General features: G+C 38.0%; 1 protein-coding gene across 1 annotated transcript in view; it reads left to right on the top strand.

The window, feature by feature from the left end:
- Ush2a (Usher syndrome 2A (autosomal recessive, mild)) overlaps positions 1 to 24,154 on the top strand; it is a 640,567-nt gene that overhangs the window by 516,293 nt on the left and 100,120 nt on the right. Inside the window, exons 55-57 of the mRNA XM_013015154.1 lie at positions 4,637 to 4,744; positions 11,535 to 11,718; positions 12,767 to 12,924. Coding sequence (XP_012870608.1) covers positions 4,637 to 4,744; positions 11,535 to 11,718; positions 12,767 to 12,924 — 450 coding nt within the window. The remainder of the gene's footprint in view (positions 1 to 4,636; positions 4,745 to 11,534; positions 11,719 to 12,766; positions 12,925 to 24,154) is intronic.

The raw sequence follows: 24,154 nt of genomic DNA, 5'->3' as shown, positions 1-24,154 counted from the left end.
GGGTGGTTGAGCATTTCTTCATGTGTCTATTGGCCATCCTTCTTTGTCTTCAGAGAAGTTTCTCTTTAAGTCTTTAGCTCACTTATTTATTGGGCAGTTGTTTCTTTGAAGATTTGTTGTTGGGGGATTTAATTTTTTGAGTTCGAGGTATATTTTAGATATGAGACCCTTGTCCATTGTATGGCTAGTGAAGATCTTCTCCCAATCCGTGGGCTTTCTATTGATCTTGCTAGCTATGTCTTTTGCCATGCAGAAGCTCTGCAATTTCATGCAATCCCATTTGTCCAACTTTTCTTTGATTTGTTGTGTTTCTGGGTCTCTATTAAGAAAATTTCGGCCTGTGCCAAGGAGACCTAGGGTTTCTCCTATTCCATGCTGTAATGTTTTCAGAGTGTCTGCTTTAACTCCGAGGTCTTTGATCCATTTGGAGTTGATTCTGGTACAGGGTGATATATAAGGATCTAGCTTTAGTTTTCTACAAGTAGTTAACCAATTTTGCCATCACCATTTACTGAAGAGGCTGTCTTTCTTCCATTCTATTTTTTTTTGGCTCCCTTATCAAAGATTAGATGGCTATAGGTCTGTGTGTTCATTTCTGGGTTTTTAAATCTATTCCATTGGTCCTGAGGTCTGTTCTTGTGCCAGTACCAAGTTGTTTTGATTACTATGGCTTTGTAGTAGAGTTTGAAATTTGGTATTGATATTCCTCTTGATCTTAGATTTTTTTAGGAACCTTCATTCTGTGCTTCATAATGATTTTGCTGATTTACATTCCCATCAACAATGTATGGAAGTTCATATTTCTCCACATCCTCACCAGTATTTATTTAGAAAAAATTGTATAATAGCCACTCTAAGGGGAGATGCTGCTGTCTAGTAGTTTTGATTTGATAACTATCAACACAGCGCTTTTTTCATATTGTTTCATCATATCTGCACATATTTCTTCTTTACTTCCTCATTCCCTTTTCATCCTCTTCCTCCTCTTCCTCCTTCACTTCTTCACCTCCTCCTTCTCTTCTTTTTTCTTTGGTTTAGTGTGTATATGTGTGTTAGAGAGAGAGAGAGAGAGAGAAACAGTGAGAGACAGACAGAGAAAGAGACAAAGACAGAGAGAAAGAGACAGTGAGAGACAGAGAAAGAAAGAAAGAAGAAAAGAAAGAATGAGAGAAAGAGAGAAAGTGTTTGGGTAGGATCTCACTATGATTCCCAAACTTATAATCTTCCTGACTCAGCCTCCTAAACATTGAAATAACAGTTCCGTGGAGCTGTCTTTGTTCAGACCATTTGTCCAGTTATTTAAATTAGATTACTTATTTTTGTTGTTAACCATTTTAAGATCCTTATATATTTTGGAGATTAATATGCTGTTAGATGAATATTTCCCCCATTCTGTAGGTTATCTATTCACTCTGTTCATTGTTTCCTTTGAATTTTGGTTTGTTACATTGCCTTCTATATGTGCTTTTGCCTTGTTTCCTCTCTCTTGGTGTGATATCAAAAAAAAAAAATGTCTAAGCCAGGCACTGGTGGATCACACCTGTAATCCTAGCTACTCAGGAGACAGATATCTGAGGATCAGGGTTCAAAGCCAGCCTGGGCAGGAAAGTCTGTGAAATTCTTATCTCCAATAAACCACCAGAAAACCAGAGGTGATGCTGTGGCTCAAGCACTAAAGTGCTAGCCTTGAGCAGATGAGCTGAGGGACAGCACTCAAGCCCAGAGTTCAAGCCCAATGACCAACAAAAAAAAAGTCTATACCAATGCCATACAGGATTTCCCTTTTGCTTTTTTCTTATTATTTCAGAGTATTTCTTGTATTAGGCTGTGATCCATGTTAAATTGACTTTTCAAAAAATGAGAGAGAAGGGTCAAGTTTCAATCTTCCCCATATGAATACCCAGTTTTCCTAGCACCATTTCTTAAAGACTGTGGCATGTTTAAAACTAGGAACTAGGCCATACAGAACACACAATTAGGGATAGAAGTAAAGTCATTGTTCTTGTCAAAATACTGCAGGAAACAGTTTGGGGGATAAACTGCCTAGAAATATCATCACATTTTCCCACCATAATTGCATCTAGACAAAATTGAATTTAGACAAAAATTAGGACATATTTATTGTTCACAAATTTCATTGATGATTATTATTATTGAGCATTGATTGTTATCATTATACAACATACAGAATCTCCAAAGCTGGGTGCCCCTGGCTCATGCCTGTAATCCTAGCTACTCACAAGGCTGAGATCTGAGGCTTGAGGTTCAAAGCCAGCCCAAGAAGGAAAGTCCCTAGGACTCTTATCTCCAATTAACAACCGGATGACTGAAGTGGAGCTGTGGCTCAAAGTGGTAGAGCGATAGGCTTGAGTGAAAGAACAGCACTCAGGTCCTAAGTTTGAGCCCCATGGCCAACAAATAGAAATTTAAAAAGGGAAAGGACTCTCCAGCTCATTGGGATAGAGGCTGTCTGTCAAGCCACACTGGTGATGACTTCACACTGGTAAAGACATCTAAGGAAAAACAAATCATTCAAAAGTATCATCCCTACACTCAGAGACCAACAGAGGAAGCCAGAATTCTGATTGAATGGTGTTCCAATGGTCCAGACCCCCTTTTCCCTCCACTGGAATAAAAAGAGAATGTTTTTAGGCTACGTCAAGTTGCCACTGCAACCTCTAACTTTCATTGTTGGAAATTCCCTTCCCTTCCCTTTGGAGCTCTATATTTTATAATCTTAGCATTTTCCTATAAGCTTTTATCAAACATTTATGACTTGGGTAGGACTTAGATCTTTAGTCCAATTCCTCCTCCATAAATCAAGTAAATATCAAAATTATGTAAATCCCCTATAGCAACAAAATGGAAGATTATAATCAAATAAGTACCTGCATCTTATCACTAAATTGATAAGGAAACACAAAGGGCCTTGAAGCTAAAAGCTGGAGCAGCTCCAGCATCAGAACATTATTGCTTCAGAGGAGGCACCAGACACCAGCTCCCATTCTAAGTGAATTGGATCTTTTTTTTTTTTGGTTCATTTAATAGGTATCTATTTTATGATAGTCACCTTACCCAAACAACAGTGGTAGGTAAAACAAAATCCTGAGATTACAACATGGAAGAGAAGATAATAAATTTTAAAAAAGCACATAGCAAAATAGAAAATATTGAAGACTATGAAAGAAGAAAAATATTTAAAGAGATTTTAAAAGGCTAGGTGTATTAGTTAGATGACGTGGTCAAAATCTTCTGAAATGAAGCATTTAAGCAAAAGTTGTAAAGTGGCAAGATGTCAAGTGAACATGTTGAAAAGAAGAATCATTCTACCATAAGAACAAATATGTGACAATGCTGTTAGAATTTTATTTTTCAATTACACATAAAAGTTATTAGGTCAGTGCTGTAATTTCACTCAATAGTTTGACAGATCAACTAAAAACCATTTCTTAAATAAATTCAAGAAACAACTTTCCCAAGAATGAAAGGAAGATCTTGTAAGTTCCAATACATTCCTTGTTGAACGCTGCTGAGTCTTAATGTTGCTTCTACTAATATAAAATACTACTCTGGTTATTTCATTTCATCTTTTCATATAAGCTACATGCTATAGTGATTCCCCATTTTACAGATCAGTAGACCAAGGCAAAGAGGTAACTCGTCCAAGGTCACCAGTCACAGAGTGTTGAAATATGGCCATCTACAACTTCTGTGGTAAATGGATTAAGCCATTCCTTTCTCCCTGAGATGTTATTAAGCAATTCCCATGTCACATCACATCATATTCTAAACGAAAACAAAGTAAACCAACTCCATTCTGCTCAACGAGTTATCCTTAATCTATGTGTAAGGACAAATCCATCAAATACAGAAAATAAAAATCAGTGTGAAATGCCACACGGGCACAACTGGTAAGAAAGTACGAAGTTTACAAAGTGTCGGTTGGTAGTTCGATGAACTGAAATACAGTGTGGGGCTAGAAAACCATGAGTCTCGCTTCTTAAACTCAAACTCACCTGAGAAGCAGCTTCAGAACCTGGAGTGGGGAGTTTGGAGAGGAGAAAACTCAAGGGGGATTTTGTAACTGCCTACAAATATTTGAAGAACTGTCATGTGGAAAAGAAATTAGATTTGCTCTATATATCCCCATGGGTGGAAGTGATAGAAAGCTATTTTTTTAACCACGATATAAGGAAAGACTTTTAAACAAAATAAGGAGATGCTGGGCGCTCTTTAAAGACAAAGTGAGCTCTTTGGGAGGTAAAGTGCTTCAATCACATAAGCAGTACAAGTCCTCGGGGACATCCTGTAGAGGAAAATCAGGAGAAGGATGGATGGATTGTAGGAATGTTAAAGTCTCTTCTTTGGCTGAGAATCTACTTTTTACCGGCAATCAATGACATTTATATCAATATTTAACAACTGCAGAAATTCATATCTTCATGAAAAAGGTTTTAGGCGGTCAAAGAATCTAGATAGAGTACTTGCCTGGCATGCACACAGATATGTTTTAAGGAGGGATCTTAACTCCTTTTACATATCATATCTACAACCCTGAATGTTACTTCTGGTGCTTAATTGGCCATAAATAATCCTCTCAAGATGCACTCCTTTTTTTCTTGCTTGCTTTTTCTAGGTCTCCAGCCATACACCAACTACAGCTTCACACTTACAGCGTGTACATCTGCTGGATGCGCTTCCAGTGAGCCTTTTCTAGGTCAGACACTGCAGGCAGCCCCTGAAGGTAATGGAAAAATAGCCATGATATGAGGAAAGAATTTTCATATGTCATTTTAAGGTGAACTCTATAAACTCTTTGATAACAAATAAGGAAAGAGGAATAAACTTGACCAGGGTTAAATAAATAATGCACTAGGTTTCATTCTTCAGCTTTCTCTCAGCTGTATGCACCCCACTCCCCCAAAGGTAATTTGTTTTTTATATTCTTTAGGCCTTTTAGGTTTATTTTTCTATGGAAAAGATGATTATATACTTGGACATAAAGACCCTCAAAACTAAAACTAAATCAGTATTTCCAGCCCCCTAATATACACATGATACCATGCTCCCTACTGAAGTTGAATAAGATATATGTTACCTTCAAGAATTTTAATTGGAGCCATGGACCTGGTTCACATGGCAAAGCACTTGCCTAGTAAGTGAAAGATTCTGAGTTCAAACCTCAGTATCAAAACAAAAAAAATGTTTTTGCTGGGAGCCAGTAGCTCATGCCTGTAATCCTAGCTACTCAGGAGGCTAAGATCTGAAGATCACAGTTAAAAGCTAGCCTGGGCAGAAAAGTCTGTAAGACACTTATCTCAGCCTCCTGAGTAATGTGGCACTGTGGCTCAAGCTAGCATTGAGCTAAAGCGCTCAGGGACAGTGCCCAGGCCCAGTGTTCAAGCCCCCAAACCAACAAAAATAAAATAAAATAAAAATAGCTTGCAATCAAATAGGAATGCTAGTAGCATAATATGTTAAAGCAAATAATTGTGCATATGTCCATATGGCCATGTATATGCTTTTATTATGCTTTTATTTTAGACCCAATGTCCACTGGCAAGAGAACATATGCCTCTTGTCTCTCTGAGCCTGATTCACTTCACTCAGCATCATTTCTTTTCGAGGTCTCTTTCCCTGAAAATGTATAATACTAGTTGTTTTTTTCTGATAGAAATATGGTATACGGAGTGTTAAATTTTCATGGTGTAAACCCTTTGAACAATCAACATGCTCATTTTATTAAATGCATACCAGGAAGCTGAAACATATCTGAAAGCAAGCGGTGGGGCTCAAAGAAGGGGGACAGATGAATGAAGAAAGGAACAGCAGCACAAATACAGTGATAAGACTCAATGTACATGTGCAAATGAACCTGGGGCGTGGGAATGAGCCAGGTGGGAGGGGAGGATTAGGGGAGTGATAACTGATCAAGATGCATTGTACACATGAAAAAGTTAAATCGAAACCTCTTTGTACTACTACTTTGAAATAATTTTTTTAAACTTAAAAATTTTAAAAAAGATGAGCAGATTTTGCAGGATAATCTGATGAAGGAGAGATTATAATCTGCCATAGATGTCAAGAAAGGTTTGATGGACCAAGTAAACTGTGATAGGTCCCAAAGGTAAGAACTTTGACAAATAAACAGTCGTTAGACTGTATAGTCAAGCAGAGTCTGAGGGGATGGAAAGTAGGCAAATTAACAATGTCTACTAAATTCAAATGTTTCAATCTTCATGACACTGAATTCATTTTCGTTATAGAGGTCAGAGATTATGCTACATTCATAAGGGGAAATGTACCTGGATGTTGATTGAATTGATATTATTTTAATTTTTTTTATCTGTGTACTTGCTTCATGGCAAAATGTTGGAATGTTGAGGGCAACTTAAACATCCCTGAGTATGGTAATTACTAATGAATTCCAGTGTTGTGAAATTCTATGCATTAGCTTTAAAGACTGAGATGAACTGTTCAGATAAAGAGGAAGTTGTATTAGTATATTTTATGTATCAAAACACATAAACACATACAGAAGGTAACATTCATTTCTTATACTAAATAAATAAGTATGTAGAAAAATGCATTTTGGAAATACATTCAACTGATGAAAATGAGGTATGTATAGGTCGGTGGCATCATTTATTTGGGGGAAAGAAAAAAAGGCAAAATAGCTTGTCTTAGGGATCAACTATTTATCTGTTACTTTTTATTATCTGTTTTCCCTTGTGGGAAAGTAAGATTCACACATAGAAATGCACCATTCATTATCATAGTAGCTTTGTGAACCACTGGTCCATTGCTCTGCTAATGAAAATATTGTGGTACCTCAGAATATTAGACCTGAACTTCCTACCAGTAAATGGGGAATAAAATGGAAAATTCCACATATGGGGCATATGGCTCCTCACCAGGAATTCACTAATGATGTTTTCTATATAAAGAATGTTTCATGTCAAAAAGCTTAGTGTTCCTTTGAAAGGAAGAAACCAGCAGTGGATTTTTTGGAAAGGTAAACTATCAAATGGATACTTAGATGATAATGGATAATTTCTAAAGGTTCTATCAACCAGTTTTGGCTGAAACTCAAGCCTGATAAAAATAACAGACCTCTTATTCCAGTTTAATCTCCAAATTCAGGTATTTAAATTCTTTTTAAAATAGGCATCTTTTGTTGAATAGAAACCCCTTGTACAACTAATTAAAGAAATAAGAAACATAATTTTTAAGTAGGCATCTACTTTCCCCTTTCTTCTCATAAAATTTCTTGAAAGGGTTCAGCTTTTTATGACTTCAAAATTACAGCTTTCAATAGTTCAAGGGAGTATGATAAGAGAAATGTTTTCCTCAATTTTTGAACATTATACACCATTCATTTGACACAAATAACTTTGCAGAGATATTATAACTCAAGTGAATTTTTCTCTGCAGAAGAAACATGGATATAGATCCATTGTCTGACTACTTAAGTGCCATTTGTGTACAACCTGTATAGGAAATAAATGCAGTATGAATGCTTAACTCGGGAGTTAGAAGGGAACAAATCATCTGTTGCTTCACTGCAATGCACAAACAAACATATCCTTCTAAATCGCTAACCTGATGTTACAAAAATGTCCAATTTTGAGTAAATCAAACATAGTTTGCAGGTATTGGAAATGAGAGTCTGAAGTGCATATGGAGAGAAAAAGAAGCATATGTTCATATCCACCCTGAGCCTTTCCTCATTTTAACCTAAAAAATAATTAATACACATTATAACCTCATGATAAGCTGAATATAGTTCTGTGTAATTTTATCCCCACAGAAAACCATGTGCCTTTTAGCCAGGCACTGGTGGCTCATGCCTGTAGTCCTAGATACTCAGGAGGCTGAGATCTGAGGATCACAGTTCAAAGCCAGCCCCGGTAGGAAAGTCCATGAGACTCTTAACTCCAATAAACCATTAGAAATGGAGACGTGGCACTGTGGCTCAAGCAGTAGAGATCTTGCTTTGAGCTGACAAGCTGAGGGATAGAACCCAAGCCCAGAATTCAAGCCCCAGACCACCACCAACAAAAGCTATGTACCTTTAGTCAGAAGCAGTAGGGAGAACTTGAATTGCATTGTTATTCTATTTTATTAGAACAATTGACCTCCCAGGGAAGATGTAAGATCTACGTTATTTTAGAGTTAAATCAGATAAAATTTCAGAAATGCTTTCATAATCTAGCATCAATAAAGAGGAAAAGGCAAAAACAGCTAGTCTGCTCACATTTCAGAATGTTCTGGATTCTTCTTCCCTGACCATTGTTTAAGTATTGATCCTCCATGGACATTTCCTGGATCCTGCACTTAATGCAACAGTATCTTTTGCAGTTCTTGAGTAGTTGCTTCATCTCCTAATGAACCCTCAGAGCTAACAAATGATAACGCTTCTACCAAGACAGCACTCATGGGTGATGTGTGTGTGTGTGTGTGTGTGTGTCCAGTTGCCTACCAAATATTTATTTATTTGTCTATGCTTGTCAAATATTCTAACCTTGTAACTTCAAATTTAAATAATCTCTCTCAGCCTACCCTATTTCTCAATTTACCTTTCTTGGTATCTCCTTGCAAGCACCACCATCTACCTACCTATCACTTAGGCCCTAGACCTGATAGTCTTATTGTTTCCCTTTTCTTTAGGGTGCTATCTGTATGTAATTCTCCATAAAAATCTTGTCTGTTTTAAATCTTAAAGATTAAAACATTCTTCATTTTTATTTAACCCCTACCTTCATTCAGATCCTTCTAAATATGTCTTGATCCTCTAAACTAGATTGTTGGCTTCTAATAAATTATTTCATTTTTCTCATAGTCCCTATTCTAATTTTATTCTTATTAATTATCTTTAGGTAGGTGGCACAAAAAGTTGCCATTTAACAAAGCAGTTTATGAACACAATATATCTGGACCGAGTATCAGCCTTTTCAACAATTCTCACCCACACCCCAACCCACCCCTTCCCTTACTTTTTTAAATTGTGCAATACACACACACATTATATATATATATATATATATATATATATATATATATATATATATACATATCACATACACACAGCACACACACACATATATATATATAATTTTTTACTACATTTCCCCTCTGCCCCCTTCTTATCTTTTTTTTTGGGGGGGTCCAGTTGTGGGGCCATGAACTCTGGGCCTGGACGCTGTCCCTCAGCTCTTCAGCTCAAGGCTAACGCTCTACCACTTGAGCCACAGCACCACTTCTGGCTTTTTCCTTTTTGTTTATGTGGTGCTGAGGAATCGAACCCAGGGCCTCTTGAATGCAAGGCAAGCACTCTACCACTGAGCCACCTTCCCAGCCCCTCCCCCCTTCTTATCTTTATTCATCCATTCCCCCTTGGCCCCAACCCCCTTTTGCAAGCAGCCGTTTCCCAGAGCTTATTTTGTTGAGTTTTAACTTTGCTTTCCTAAGGAATTAAATTATTTGAGCTCTCTCTTGAGTTTAACATTTCAGTTAATACATTTGTGGCCGTTTGCATACTACCCAACTGTGTTTACTTATAGGTTTATAGGCTCATTCTAGCTACCACATGTGAGGGAAAATATGTGACCTTTGCCTCTCCAAGCCTGATTTACTTCACAATATAATTCTTCCTAAGTCTTTCCATTTCCTTATGAATGATACAATATTGTTCTTTCTAATGGAAAGAACAATGTGTATATACCACATTTTCTCAACCCATTTGTCCAGAGAGGGGCATCTGGGCTGATTCTATACCTTCACTGTGCCAAGTAATACTACAATGAACATGGCTATGCTGGCGGCTTTACTGTAACCTTGTTTGTGTTCTATTGGATAAATGCCCAGGAGTGGAATTGCTGTCTTAAGATAGCTCCACATTTAGTTCTGGGAGGAACCTCCATACTGCTTTCTAGAATGGCTAAACAAGCTTACATTCCCACCAATGGTGTAATAGAGTTCCTTTGGGCTGCATCCTTGCCAGCATCTGAGATCCCATTCCCAAAAGGGCATATTTAATATTTCACCTCCAGAAAATCCTAGCTCCTTCCAGCAAAGAAAAAGAAGTAAACTACTCAGTCATAGCAAGAATGAGATAAATGTTAAGATGATGATGATGATGACATGACTATTAAGAGAAAAAGAAGAAAACGTATGTGACAGACAGGAACTGAGCTGTAATTCATTTGGAAAGGGTTTAGATAAAGACAGTTGAATAAGGTTTTGTGGATAGAGTGAAATGGACACCAGTAACTGAATTATCAGAATATCTTGGGTTCAAGAGCAAAAATGTTCCAAATACAGGGAGTAAAGCTACAACAGAGGGAAGAAAGAACTAAAATGACTCTGGGAATAGACAGGAGTGTGATGGGACTGCAGGTTCATAAATGACAGAAACTGGTGCCAGAGCTAGAAAAATGCGGAGCCATGCAGGTCGTGATAGAACAGGGATTGGGTTTTATGAATACATTCAAAGGTCAAGAGTACACTGGTTTACAGATCCACTTTTGTAAAATTCCAATGGAAGAGACAAGACTTAAGATTCAAAACATAGTGTAAAGGCTATGACAGCATTCCATGAAACAGAGCTGAGATTTTGAACCAAAGGGGTGGCAGTTCTAAAGAACCAGATAAGAATTTGCAATGCTTGATGATGTAGAAGAGAGAAAAGGAGAAAGCAAAACTATCAAGGATGATTGTATGTGTTTTTACCCAATAAAATAAACAGATGGACACTTTTGCGAGGTACACAGGAAGTAGAGAGGAAACTAAGAGTTCTCTTTGGAGTCCATTAAGGTTGTGGTTGGGAACAGGTTATTCTACTGGAGGTATCCAGTATGCAGATGAATCCCTGGGGAATGAATATCAGTTTAAAGAATAGGCACATGGGAGTCTTCAACATATAAATTATATTTAAATATTCAGACTAAAGTAGAGAGATTCTGGGACATAAGTATTAGAGAACAGAGATGAGAAGCAAAGAAGAGGAGAAGATCAGAGGGGTGAGGAGTGAAGAGATCCCAGATCCCTGAAACCATTATATAATTCTAAAATTCAGGAAGGGAAGAAGTATCAATCAAGGAGGCCAGAAGGAATATCCAGCCAGAGACAAAAAAAAAATGCACAGCACAGGATGTGAGAAGGAAAGGGGATTATTGTTATTTGTCGAATTGTGTAACTCAGTCTTCATCAATAGGATCAAAATTGAGAGTGCCTGGAACAACTATCAGGCCCTGATGAACTACACTCAAAGTAGTGGCCAGATGGAGAATGTTCCTACCACTATTGGCTTATAATTCGAAAATGAAATAAAACCATAAGAAAAATGTATTTGAACTCAATTATGTATTTCATCTACAAGGCAAATAAAATATATTTTGTGGTTCACAATGAAGTGGGTTTTTTTTTTCCAATCAGCAGAAAAGCACATGGCAGTTTGTGAAACAATGATGCCACTTTTGATAAGGTATTTATTTTTGCCTTCCCATAAAACACCAGCATGTCCTTTCTTCCAGGTGTGTGGGTGACACCGCGCCATATTATAATCAATTCTACGGCAGTGGAACTATATTGGAGTCCTCCAGAAAAGCCCAATGGCCTCATCTCTCAATACCAACTGAGTCGTAATGGAAGTGTACTTTTCCTGGGAGGCAGGGAAGAACAGATGTTTACTGACACAAACCTAGAGCCCAACAGCAGGTAACTGAATAAAAGTTTGGGTGGTTAATTGGAGATGAGTCTTGTGGATGTTCCTGTGCAGGTTGGCTTTGAACTGGGATCCTCAGATTTCAGCCTCCTGAGTAGCTAAGATTATAAGCATGATCCCACCAGCTCCTGGCTAAGCATGAGCATCTTAAATGTACACAAGGCTTAAAGTATACAACTTTTAAAATGATCAGATTATCACGTCAAGCATGCATTCCTAAATTAGCAATAAAAGATAAAGATTTGTGCTCCCTTATTTGTTGTTTATGTCAACTACTTTTTCCCTCCTTTTTTTCTACTTGCTACTATTTGTAGTGTAGACAGTAGCACTGTTTGAAAAAAAATTGCTTGCAATCCATTTCCATTCATTTCTCAGCATACACTAATGTACCTTACATCAACAGATATTTCACAGCAAAGGATGGATCACAGTTTAATTCTGCTGTAGAGAATACCTGGTCAACTCTTTTTAAAAAATCCATTCCTGGGGCTAGGAAGATGGCTCAGTGGTAGAGTGCTTGCCTTGCATGCATGAGGCCCTGGGTTCAATTCCTCAGCATCACATAAGCAGAAAAAGCCGATAGTGGCACTGTGGCTCAAGTGGTAGAGTGCTAGCCTTGCGCTGAAGAGCTGAGGAACAGCACTCAGGCCCAGAGTTCAGGCCCCACGACCAACAAAAAAAAAATAAAAAATAAATCTATTCCTCTAACTATATTACCCTGAACTTCATCCCATTTGAAAACAAGGAAGATTGATATGACTTTTCCACAATCCACCAGCACACTCCAAGACATTTCTGACATCTTCTAGAAAACTCTCATGAAATTTTTAAGTAGAGAATTTAAAACGAAATTGGGACTGACAGAGACAGTGATGGTGTGGAGAGTACTGGAGTGCTAGGACAACTTCCAAGTATATGATGTAGTTTCAGAGTAGGGAACACAGAATTTACTATTTGTCCACAGATTTGCGAGAAAGAATGGACAGAATGGACAGCAGATATTGGTCAGTTCTCATGAACAGCAATTCCATCCTTCTTTAGGTACATGTACAAGCTAGAAGCCAAAACTGGAGGCGGCAGCAGCTCTAGCGATGAATACATTGTCCAAATGCCGACTTGGACCCCAGAAGAAATACCCCCTCCATATAATATCACAGTACTTGGACCTTATTCCATATTTGTTGCATGGACCTTACCAGGTAAGAAAAACTCTCTGTGTCTCTACCTCTGTCTCTGTCTCTGTCTCTCTCTGTCTCTCTCTCTCTCTTTCCTCCCTTACCTTCCCTCTCTCCTTCTTTCTCAGTTTAAAGGAACTGAATTGGAGATATGGTTCAGAATGGGACTTTACTAAATCAGAAAGGCATACTCCTTCACCTAGATAAATATGAGTAAAACAAGAACCCCAAAGCACCCTCACAAGTCTATAAATGCTTTCGTACGTACATCACAGACATCTATTCATGTTGAGAAGTAGATATATATGCTACCATGAAGGCATTACCTTTTTCAAGTGTGTCGGACCACAGATGTCTTTGCACTGAGACTTGCGTGACTCAAAGCAAGTCATATGGGTTGGGATTACCTTGGATGTTCAGCTCTGCAGGATTCTTTAGATTGGATCATTGGTGCAGTATTGTTTCTTACATGTTACATAAGTGAAGGGGAATTTGTGGAAACCCCAGTCTTGCTATGCAACCTAGAGTTATCACCAGTTGTAGTGCTGAATACTCCTTTTCCAGCTACAGAGCTGGAAATGCTTGGGTGGTTTAGTACATTATTTGTGATTTTCATGTAAGTATCATTTTTGAGTAAGGTTCAGATTGCAAGCTGATCCTTGTGGTGTATGCCTGTAATCATAGTCACTTACATGGCCAAAAAAGCAGGAGAATCACAAGTTAAAGCTGTTTACTGTAGTATGGTGTTACTAAATTGTTCAAGGGCTCTTTCAAATTTCTCAGCATGTTGTCATTGTTTTTCTTTGCATTCAGCATCATAGGTTTCTGTTCTGTGCAGATATTTCTATTAAGAAAAGTATCTTTGGGGCTGGGAAGGTAGCTCAGTGGTAGAGTGCTTGCCTCGCATGCATGAGGCCATGAGTTCAATTCCTCAGCACCACATAAGCAGAAAAAGCTGGAAGTGGTGCTGTGGCTCAAGTGGTAGAGCACTAGCCTTGAAGCTGAAGAGCTGAGAGACAGTGCCCAGGCCCAGAGTTCAGGATCCATGACCAGCAAAAAAAGAAAGGAAGGGGCTGGGAAGGTGGCTCAGTGGTAGAGCACTTGCCTTGCATGCCTGAGGCCCTGGGTTCAATTCCTCAGCACCACATAAGCAAAAAGAAAAAAGCCAGAAGCACTGTGGCTCAAGTGGTAGAATGCTAGCCTTGAGCTGAAGAGCTGAGGGACAGCGTCCAGGCCCAGATTTCAGGTCCCATGACCGGACCCAAAAAAAAAAGGAAGGAAGGAAGGAAGGGAGAAAAAAGAGAGAAAGAAAGAGAGAGGAGAGAGAGGGAGGGAGAGAGAAAGGAAAGAAAGAAAGAAAGAAAAAAGCAAGCAAGGAAGGAAGAAAGAAAGAAAGAAAGAAAGAAAGAAAGAAAGAAAGAAAGAAAGAAAGAAAGAAAGAAAGAAAGAAAGAAAGAGAAAGAAAAGAAAGAAAGAAAGAAAGAGAAAGAAAGAAAGATATCTTTGTGAGCACTGGTGGCTCATGCCTATAATTCTAGCTGTTCAGGAGGCTGAGATCTGAAAACTGCCATTCAAAGCCAGCCCAGGCAGAAAAGTCTGTTAAACACTTAGCTCCAACTAACCAGCAAAAGACCAGAATTGGAGATGCTCAAATGGCAAAGCACCAGTGAGTTAAAGTCACATTACCATCACAAAAAGAAGGGGAAAAGAAAAAGAGAAAATAATAGAATAGAAGAAAGACTCCACATAGAGCTCCCCTATGACCCAGCAATCCCACTTTTGGGCATTTACTCAAATGATAACAAACAAAACCATACTAAAGCTACCAGCACAATTATGTTTATTACAGCATTATTTACCATAGCTAAGATATGGAACCAACCCAGATGCCCCTCAGTAGATGAGTGGATCAAGAAAAATGTGGTACATATACACAATGGAATTCTATGCCTCCATCAGAAAGAATGACATTGCCCCATTTGTTAGGAAATGGAAAGACTGGGAAAAAAAATTCTATTAAGTGAAGTAAGCCAGGCCCAAAGAAACATAGGTCCCATGGTTTTCCTTATTTGCAATAACTAGTATATGTCTGGGACAAGCAGAAAAGGTCAGATAAGTTTACGTTAGGTGAAATGAACCCCAAGATAAGTATTCAAATGTTTTTTGTTTCATGCGATTGTTTCTAACACATTTATAAGATTTTCTTTGTTGCTTTGTATGTCCCTCCCCCACGATATAACCCCTACTTTCACTGTATTTGATGTTGGTATAATTTGTGGAGGGGAAGGGGACAAAATCATTTATATTGGGATACAGGTGAACCCATTGCAACAATGAGATGTACAAGTCGTTATGTCGAAAAATGAACTTTACAATTTTGGCAGGGGGAGGCAGGGTGGAAGGGATGGGAAGAGGAAACGAAGGAGGAGGCAACAATGCTTGATAAGAAATGTACTCATTATCTTGCCCATGTAATTGTAACTCCTCTGTACCATATTTTCACAATTAAAAAAAAAGAAGAAAAAAAAGAAGAAAGAAACATATTCTTGTGCGATAACATATAACATTTGCCTGTAGAATATAGCATTCACTCTGGCCTGCCTCAATCTTAGCAGACATTTTTTTCCAATCTAGACTGAGGAAAGAAATATATAAAAGCTTACATACTTACTCTGGCCATTTAAGCAATGGTTAGTACATCTATAATATCCGGACCTGTCAATCTCTTAGTCTCCGCTGCATAAATCCATTACAGAAAACTGTAATGTATGGAAAGATTAAAGTCTTAAACTTTTGCCTGGTGCCTAAAAGTATTTCAAACTCAATAAATAACTAGATGATACTGACTTGTATATAATCTACAGTTGATTTTATTGGAAAGTACCTCATGCTGTGTTTTGATTTAGATCATGAAAGACATTATTTTTCTGTTCCCAAATACTCACAAATATATATTTTAAGCAGATAGAAAAAAAACTTATTCTAAGTGGAGAGAGTTAATGCATTCACAATCAGTTTTCTAAATATTTTTTTATATTCCCTGGCTTTCCAACATGATTAAATCATTGACAGAGCTGAATAATGGGCCAAATAAGCCATTATCATAGTTTCCCAAATTCAAATATTGGGATCACCTAGAAAGCTTGAACAAAAACAAATTCTACTGGAATGGAATAAAAATCAAATTCTAGATATTTTTCCTCCTCATTGGTTATATTTGCTTTTGAACTCTGAGCCTTGTGTTTTTTTGACTGGCAATCTACACTCGAACCAGACCTCCAGCAGACTTTTTCTTGATTATTTTGGAGATGGAATTTCAAGCAATTTTTCTACCCAGCATGGCTTTGAACTTTGATCTTCTGCATCTCAGCCTCCTGAGTAGCTATAGACATAAGTAGCTTATAGACATAAGCCACCACACCTGGTGTAATCTAGACTATTTGGAAATACCCATTTAACTTTCATATGCCACCAAGTTTAATAACCATGAATAAGACCCACACTAAGCAAAAACAATCTCAATCAAACAATTCTATAATTCTCTGAAAACATAAATTTAACTAATTTCTCTTGAATATCCAAGCAAAAACAGTGGTTGACTAATTGATATTTTATATGTATTTTGTTTTATGGCCAATATGACAGAGTAACTTTAGCCAGGTAAGTTACTGTGAGGAAAAAAAGTCTACTTAGCTTCCTGGTAACAAGAATTACATAGGCAGTAAGCCTGATTTTATTGTTCAGGTAGAGTTCCAATGCTATCAGTAAACATATTGTAGTACATAGTTATAAATATGATTGCTAAAGGGGGTGACGTTGGGAATATATTTGAATCCTCAAGGGAAAGATTGAGTGGGATACTGATTGTGACTATTGTATACATACATTTATGAGACTTGTGATAATTTTCATTTGCTCAATACTACTGTGCACCACTGACTTTGATAAATACTTCCTCTGCACACTCTAAAAACAGGCATTCCTATCATCTACATAAGAAGAAATTTGGATCTCAGAGAAAATAATATTCTCAGGGTAACTCTACAGATAGGATTCACACCCAGATTTCTTACCTACCATTGACTTTTTAAAAAATTATTATCTGGGCACTGGTAGATCACACCTGTAATCCTACCTACTCTGAAGTCTGAGATCTGAAGATCATGGTTCAAAGCCAGCAAGGGCAAGAAAGTTCATGAGACTCTTATTTCCAATTAAGCACCAAAAAACGTGGAAGTGTGGCTATGGCTCAAGTGATAGAGCATTAGGCTTGAGCAAAGAAAGCTCAGAGAGCATTCAGACCCTAAATTCAAGCCCCAGGACAGGCACTAGATAGATAGATAGATAGACAGATAGATAGATAGATAGATAGATAGATAGATAGATAGATAGATAGATAGATAGATAGATAGATAGATAGATAGGACCCCTTCCCTCAGTTTCATGACTTCTTTCTCATCCATTTCTCTCCTAATTCATCTAGTCCCTCCCTCTGATTTCCCTCCCCTTGAGTACTCATTTCCTGGTGTTTACTTTTTGGACAAGAGCTAGCCTTTCTAAGGAATTATACTGTTTGCGTTCTAATCTCTGCGTATCTGTGTCCTAACTCTTGAGTCCACATAAAACTTTGTTTTCATTGCCCAAAGATGTGGGATGCATGAAACTCTCTGGAAATGATAACCTGAAGGACCAACAAACAGAGATAGATGTGGATGAACAATAAATGGCTCTTAGAGAATGAAATTTTACTGGTGAGACCAGAAAAATTAATTGTAGGAAACAGTGAACAACCAACTTAGAAACAATTCTCTCCTTCAGTGTGAAAGAACTTGTGACCATAATGCTCCTCATCCCCATCTAGAGATCCAGGAGAAACAGACAGGCCTTGACAAAAGCAGAGTCTATGTGAAGGAAGATTCTAGTTAGTGAAGAAGACAAGAGAGTCTTTTCTCAAGTGTCTACAAAGAGATTATTCAGGGACTATTTGAACTTTCTTCAATATTCTCTGCCTATTCCCACTGCAAATCCTGCACCACTTTACTTAATGGTTACCTGGTAAATGTCCATAGGAATATTACTAAAATATTGCAGTATCTACAAAAGTTAAGATTTCATCTCTTTGTGTAAGATTTGCACTTTGAAATCAAGTGATACAGAAACAGCATATCTTGAGAATATGTTTTCAGAATTAAGGAAGGGACAAAATGCATTCACAAATTATCATGCAGCAAATGTATATAATTTTTGGATGTCCTACTGCTTAAAATTTCTTTGATTTCCAACTAACGCTTTCTATCTTTACCTTAGCTCAGACACACACACACACACACACACACACACACAGAGAGAGAGAGAGAGAAAAAAATCCTTTTTAAAGACAAATTACACGTATTTTCAAAGACTATGATATGTTATTGTTCTTATGGATTAGTTATTTTTTTTCTATATAGCAAAAAGGAAATATTGGTTTCTATGTGGAATAGTCCCACTAGTTAGTTTTCCCATGATCTTGGCAGTCATAGGCCTGAACACTGTCCCCAGCTCTTCAGCTCAAGGCTAGCACTCTACCATTTGAGCTACAGCGCCATTTCCATTTTTTTCTGCTTATGTGGTACTGGGGAATTGAACCCAGGTCTTCATGCATGCAAGGCAAGCATTCTACCACTGAGCCCCTTCTCATGGTCTTGGGTAATCCGCACTATGTCTCTAAACTTCAAGATCCTCATCTCAAAGAGGCTAGTAATAATAGTAATATAGTAATAGTAATACATTAGTAGTGATAAAGATTGCATTGTTGTTACATAAGTAAGTGTGATAGCATGATAAAAACACTTTGGTCCTTACAGATACTGGTCACTATTGATTGAACCTATCACAATATATAAACCTGCTTGTTTGACTGATCTTCTAGCACTTATGCCATTTTGGGCTCAAGCAGCTTTTAACTGTTTATTTTAGAGGGCGCATCTACCAATCTTTTTCTGCTTAAGCTGGCCTTGGACTTCCATCCTCTAAATCTCAGCATCCTGAGTGAGCTAAGATTGCAGGTATAATCACCAGTGCTCAGCTCAACTCATTTTATTCTTAAGCATTTTTCAATTTTTATTTTATTGCACAAATGCTGTACAGAGGGGTTACAGTTACATGAGTAAGGCAATGAGGACATTACTTGTCGATCAATTTTACCCCTTCCCTTGTTGTTTTCATCCCACTATTCCTTCCCTCCCCACCTCCCAACACTCCTCCTCTCTTGCTCCCCCCCCAAAGTTGTAAAGTATGTTCTCCTGTGTGTATCCTTGTTGCAATGGGTCATCCTGTGTCCTTGTTTCAGCGTTTTGTTACTCCCCTTCCCCTCCCCAGATTAGACAAATGTATATGCAAGATGCAGGGTACCAAACTCAAGCACAATCTTTTACTAGCTCTTGGAACTTTAAATCAAGAGTTACTTATACTAAGGAGAGCAAAGATATATGTTGCCTTAATGGCTGAAAAATTATGGGAAATTAAGAAGCAAAGACTTCTAGAGTATAAATGGTTTACTCAGGAAAAGAATAGAGATGGATAACCCTGGTGTTTCAGAATCTAAACATTCAAAATTATTTAAACTCTGAAGATAATAATGAGCCCTTCTAATTTATCAAGATGATGACTCTATTTTGAACTATCCTAGCCCTTAATCATGTTCTAATTAACAATGTCATTGCATTCAACATGCACTTTTTCTCAGTAAGGATGGTGAGTTATTTAAGTTTAATGCATAATATTGAAATACTGGTGCTTTCCCTTTCACATTTATCTTTTAGTCCATTAAAGTAAAGAATTGGCAACAATGTTTCTGCTGAGAAATCATTTTAATTAATATTGCTTTGGGATATAAACTTTTAATTCATCAAATTTTGATTAAAGGCGAACTAGCCACAATATGGTATATCTATAGAAATTAGATATCTTGGCATTCAGTTAGATCATCAGGTACTCTTTTGAATCAAATTCTAGTTAATTACAGTTAAAAGTGAAATTAAGCTTTTTAGTTTTGGGTTGCCTAAGTTCTTGAACTCAGGGCTTTGCTCAGTTACTTATCTTTTTCCATGATTGTGTGTGTGTGTGTGTGTGTGTGTGTGTGATGATTTAGTTGTGCCAATAGTGGTGCTGGAATTCAAGGCCTTGTGCTTTTTCTTTCACAGTAGGGTGCTGTAGCACTTGCGCCAGACCTGCCTATATAGTTCCACGATCATTTCATTTGTAGTTCAAAGACTTGTGGGATGAATTCATTTGTGTTCTGATAAATTGATTATTACATTCACTTAACTGACAGAATTCGTTTACTGATTCCCTATTGGACAAAGCAGAATCCTATACACACTGAGAGTCTTAAGAAGAATGAAGTATTGTCCTGTAATTCAGCCCCTACACACACACACACACACACACACACACACACACACACGGAGCAAGCCTACCTTCTGTTGAGGAAGACTGAAGACCATAACTGTTATACAACCTATATCAGCTTTCCAGAGATTTGATAATAAGCTAGTCAAGAGGGCTCTGTTTCATTTCCATATGCTCTATGGGCCTAAGCAAGACCCTCCTTCCTACATAGAGGAGAATTGTGCCCCAGTGTCTTAAAAACACTGTTTTAAGTATGACCTGTGTTTTGAAGCAACTGCCCCTATCAAACTAAATTAATCATTATTTTCTTCTTAGAATTGCTCCTGATCCAGCTCAAAAAAAAAAAAAAGATTTAAAAAAGGCTTATTTGATTGACTTGCCCCGTTGTAAAGTATGCACCTGCTGTGAAATGAAGCCACAGAGAGAAAAAAAAAGTTGAATAATTTAACTTTTTTTATTTGTAAAGATAATCAGGGTTTTTCTGATTACATCTTAACTTCATAAATGTTAAATAACCTATCAGCATCTAGTTGTTGTAAATTATGAAACGGAGCATTGTGAGGAATATTAACGGACGAAACTCTTGTTCTTTAGTGAACACGAAAATGTGTTATGGCAGCTTGTCATTGTGCGACTGGTAACTTTGACACCAAATAACAAAACTGCCATTTACACTTAGGGTAAATTGGTTCACTTGAGCTTCTGAGCCTCCTCTTGCTCTGACATAAATTTATGAACTCTGGAACTAACCAAGTCGCATGGCTTCCCAGCTGACTCTAACAAATATGCCCATTTCGTTTTATTTAGGCAGCAGAATACCAGGAGGTTTGGTCATTTCAAATTCCTTGCAGATGGTGTAGGGTTTGCAGAGACACAGGAGACTTTCATGTCACCATCCTACAAATTATGACAGTGGAGGGACCCTGGTCCTAAGTGCCTGTCAATGCTGGATGCATTCACAGCTTAAAGGTGCATTTTCGTTTTCTTCAGCTCCTCAAAGGGATAGGGAAAGGACATTTATTGCAAATTAACCACAACATGAAAAACACATTGCCCAGTTTCATGGTTTGGCTTACCTGGGCAGAAGCCAAGATTATGTCTGCATCTGATATCATGGAAATCAATGTTGCTCTCTGATTCCCACCCCCAGCTTTGGAATTTTGTCCCTTTTTTGTGGGGGAAGGGGTTGGGAATGGTCCTGGGGCTTAAATTCATGGTTTGGGTGTTTTCCCTAATGGTTGTTTTTTGTTGTTGTTGTTGTTTTTGTTTGTTGGGGGGGTGGTTTTTTTTCGGTCGTGAGGCTTGAACTCTGGGCATGGGTGCTGTCCCTCAGCTCTTCAGCTCAAGGCAGATGAGCACTCTACCCCTTAAGCCACAGCACCACTTCCGGTTTTATGGTGGTTAATTGGAGATAAGAGTCTCAATGACTTTCCTGAGATCCTCAGATCTCAGCCTACTGAGTAGCTAGGATTATAGCCATTAGTCAAGGGCACCCGGTGTCCCTGAGGGGTTTTGCTCAAGGCTAATGCTCTAGCATTTGAACCACAACTCCACTTCCAGATTTTGGTGGTTAATTGGAGTTTTTTTGTTTGTTTGTTTTAAAGAGTCTCATAGACTTTCCTGCTCGGGCTGGCTTAGAACTATAATCCTGAGTAGCTAGTGTTATAGGCATGAGCCACCAGCACTGGTGGAATCCTTTTGAGCAGAGAAGTTTCCTTTTGTAGGATAAATGGTCTGGAAGCAGACACCAGTCCATACAAACTTTGAAGAGAGGGTAAACCAATTTTGGATGAAGAGAAAACTACTAGGTATGACTACAGAGATCCTCATAAGGATGTAACTTGATCATGTCCAAACACATATAAGAAGTAATGCTAGAAAACAAAACATCATGAGCTTGAATGGATACAGTATTTTTTATGAAAGATGAGTTCAGAGGTGTTTGAGGCTCGTGAGGACAGGGTGATATTTGGTGTGTGTGTGTGTGTGTGTGTGTGTGTGTGTGTGTGTGTGTGTGTGTGTGTGGTGTACTCCATTTCATTTCATTTTGTAGAGATATCAGTCATTTGGTTTGGCGCTTTCTCTGTTACAGTGTTTTAAGATGTTATGCATGTATTTTCTAATGCAATCTTCACAATGCTCCACGAAGTAGCTCTTAGTGGCTTTGATTTGCAGAAAAAGGCTTATAGAGGCTTTGGTTACTGTGCCCAGTGGTCACTCAGGAAACAGAGTAGAGGAAGGATCTGAATGACTATACTCTGTGGTTTGTCTAGTTCAATAAGATGGTGATGTAATTTTCTTACATGTGCATTTGTCAAGTTTTTCTACCTAATCTACCCACTAGGAAACAAAAGAAGACAGAATGAACATGCAATCTCAGGAGATAGAAGACAAGCCTAAAGCAATCACCATTTCTTTAAAGTCTTTCAGTTTAAAGTTCATACAAACCTTGGATTATGTTCCAATGTATGTTACACAATTTATCAACTGGGGAAAATGGTTTTCCACTAATATCACTTGCTAAAATGTGATGTACTGTTACATCCCATATGAGGAAGCTCTATAGAAAGCCAACCTTACCCACCAGTTCAATGTCTATGCAATCCTTCCTCTCTCCATCTCATCATAAGTTTGTGGAGACAAACAATAACCAACCATTTAAAATATTATTTTTCATTGCTTTACCGATGCTGTCAGGATAAAGATAAGGAGAAATATCTACAGTGTGTCATGGAGTGCTATGACCTTCCAAAATAATCCAGATAGACATTTTCATAAATACATCTTCGTATTAAGAGGTTACATTGCAAATTAAGAAGGCCCCTGATTCATTCTTTAATCCTGCTCACTAACTCAAGCAATACATCTGAACATTCTTAGTCCATGAGGGACTATCCTGATTATATTTCTCTTCATTTCCCTTCAAACATAGTGCATAGGTTTCCCATACCTGTTATGAACCAAGATCCTCCAAGAGGGTTTATCAATCATTCTCTTTATCCAGCTCTCAAATTTCATTTTTACTATAGGAGTCTTTGGGGAAGGAGAGAAAATATTTCCAGTTTTGTCTTGAAGTTGAGACTTAGATCTTAATGCTCTCTAAGAGAGGCTATCATGTTTTGTCGCTATATAGATAAAGAAAAAATTAATTTAGTTAAATTTTCTAGGATCCACTTTTGTTTGTATTTATTGCTGTTACTCCTTTTGGGGTTGGTTAATAGTACTGGAGTCTGAATTCAGGGCCTCTCCATTGATGTGATTGTTTTGCTGGCAGTCTATTATTTGAGCCATCCTCCAGCTACTGGTTAATTAGAGATGAAGTCTAGTGAATGTATTAGTTTGAGCTGGCCTTGAACCACAATCCCCATATCTCAGTTTCCTGAGTAGACAGGATTACAGTCATGAATCAATCATGCCCAACAACTATAGAATTATTTATTACCTGACACTGAACAGATGTGTCATTGCCCAAGCCAACTTTTCATCTGCAGCAGACTACCCATGGTTGAATTCATCTTAAAGCCACAGAAAGAGAGCCAAATTAAGAACCATATGGATGGGCTGGGAATGTGTCTTAATGGTAGAATGCTTGTCTAGCATGCAGGAAGCCCTGGGTTCGATTCCTCAGTACCACATAAACAGAAAAAGCCAGAAGTGGCACTGTGGCTCAAGTGGTAAAGTGCTAGCCTTGAGCATTGAGAGGCTCAGGAACAGTGCCCGGGCCCTGAGTTCAAGCCATAGGATTGGAAAGAAAGAAAGGAAGGAAGAAAGGAAGGAAGAAAGAAAGAAAGAAAGAAAGGAAGGAAGGAAGGAAGGAAGGAAGGAAGGAAGGAAGGAAGGAAAGAAGGAAGGAAGGAAGGAA

This window comes from Dipodomys ordii, unplaced genomic scaffold (genome assembly GCF_000151885.1).
Source record: "Dipodomys ordii isolate 6190 unplaced genomic scaffold, Dord_2.0 Scaffold26, whole genome shotgun sequence".
NCBI classification, from domain to species: domain Eukaryota; kingdom Metazoa; phylum Chordata; class Mammalia; order Rodentia; family Heteromyidae; genus Dipodomys; species Dipodomys ordii.
This window is presented reverse-complemented; position numbering and strand designations above follow the sequence as displayed.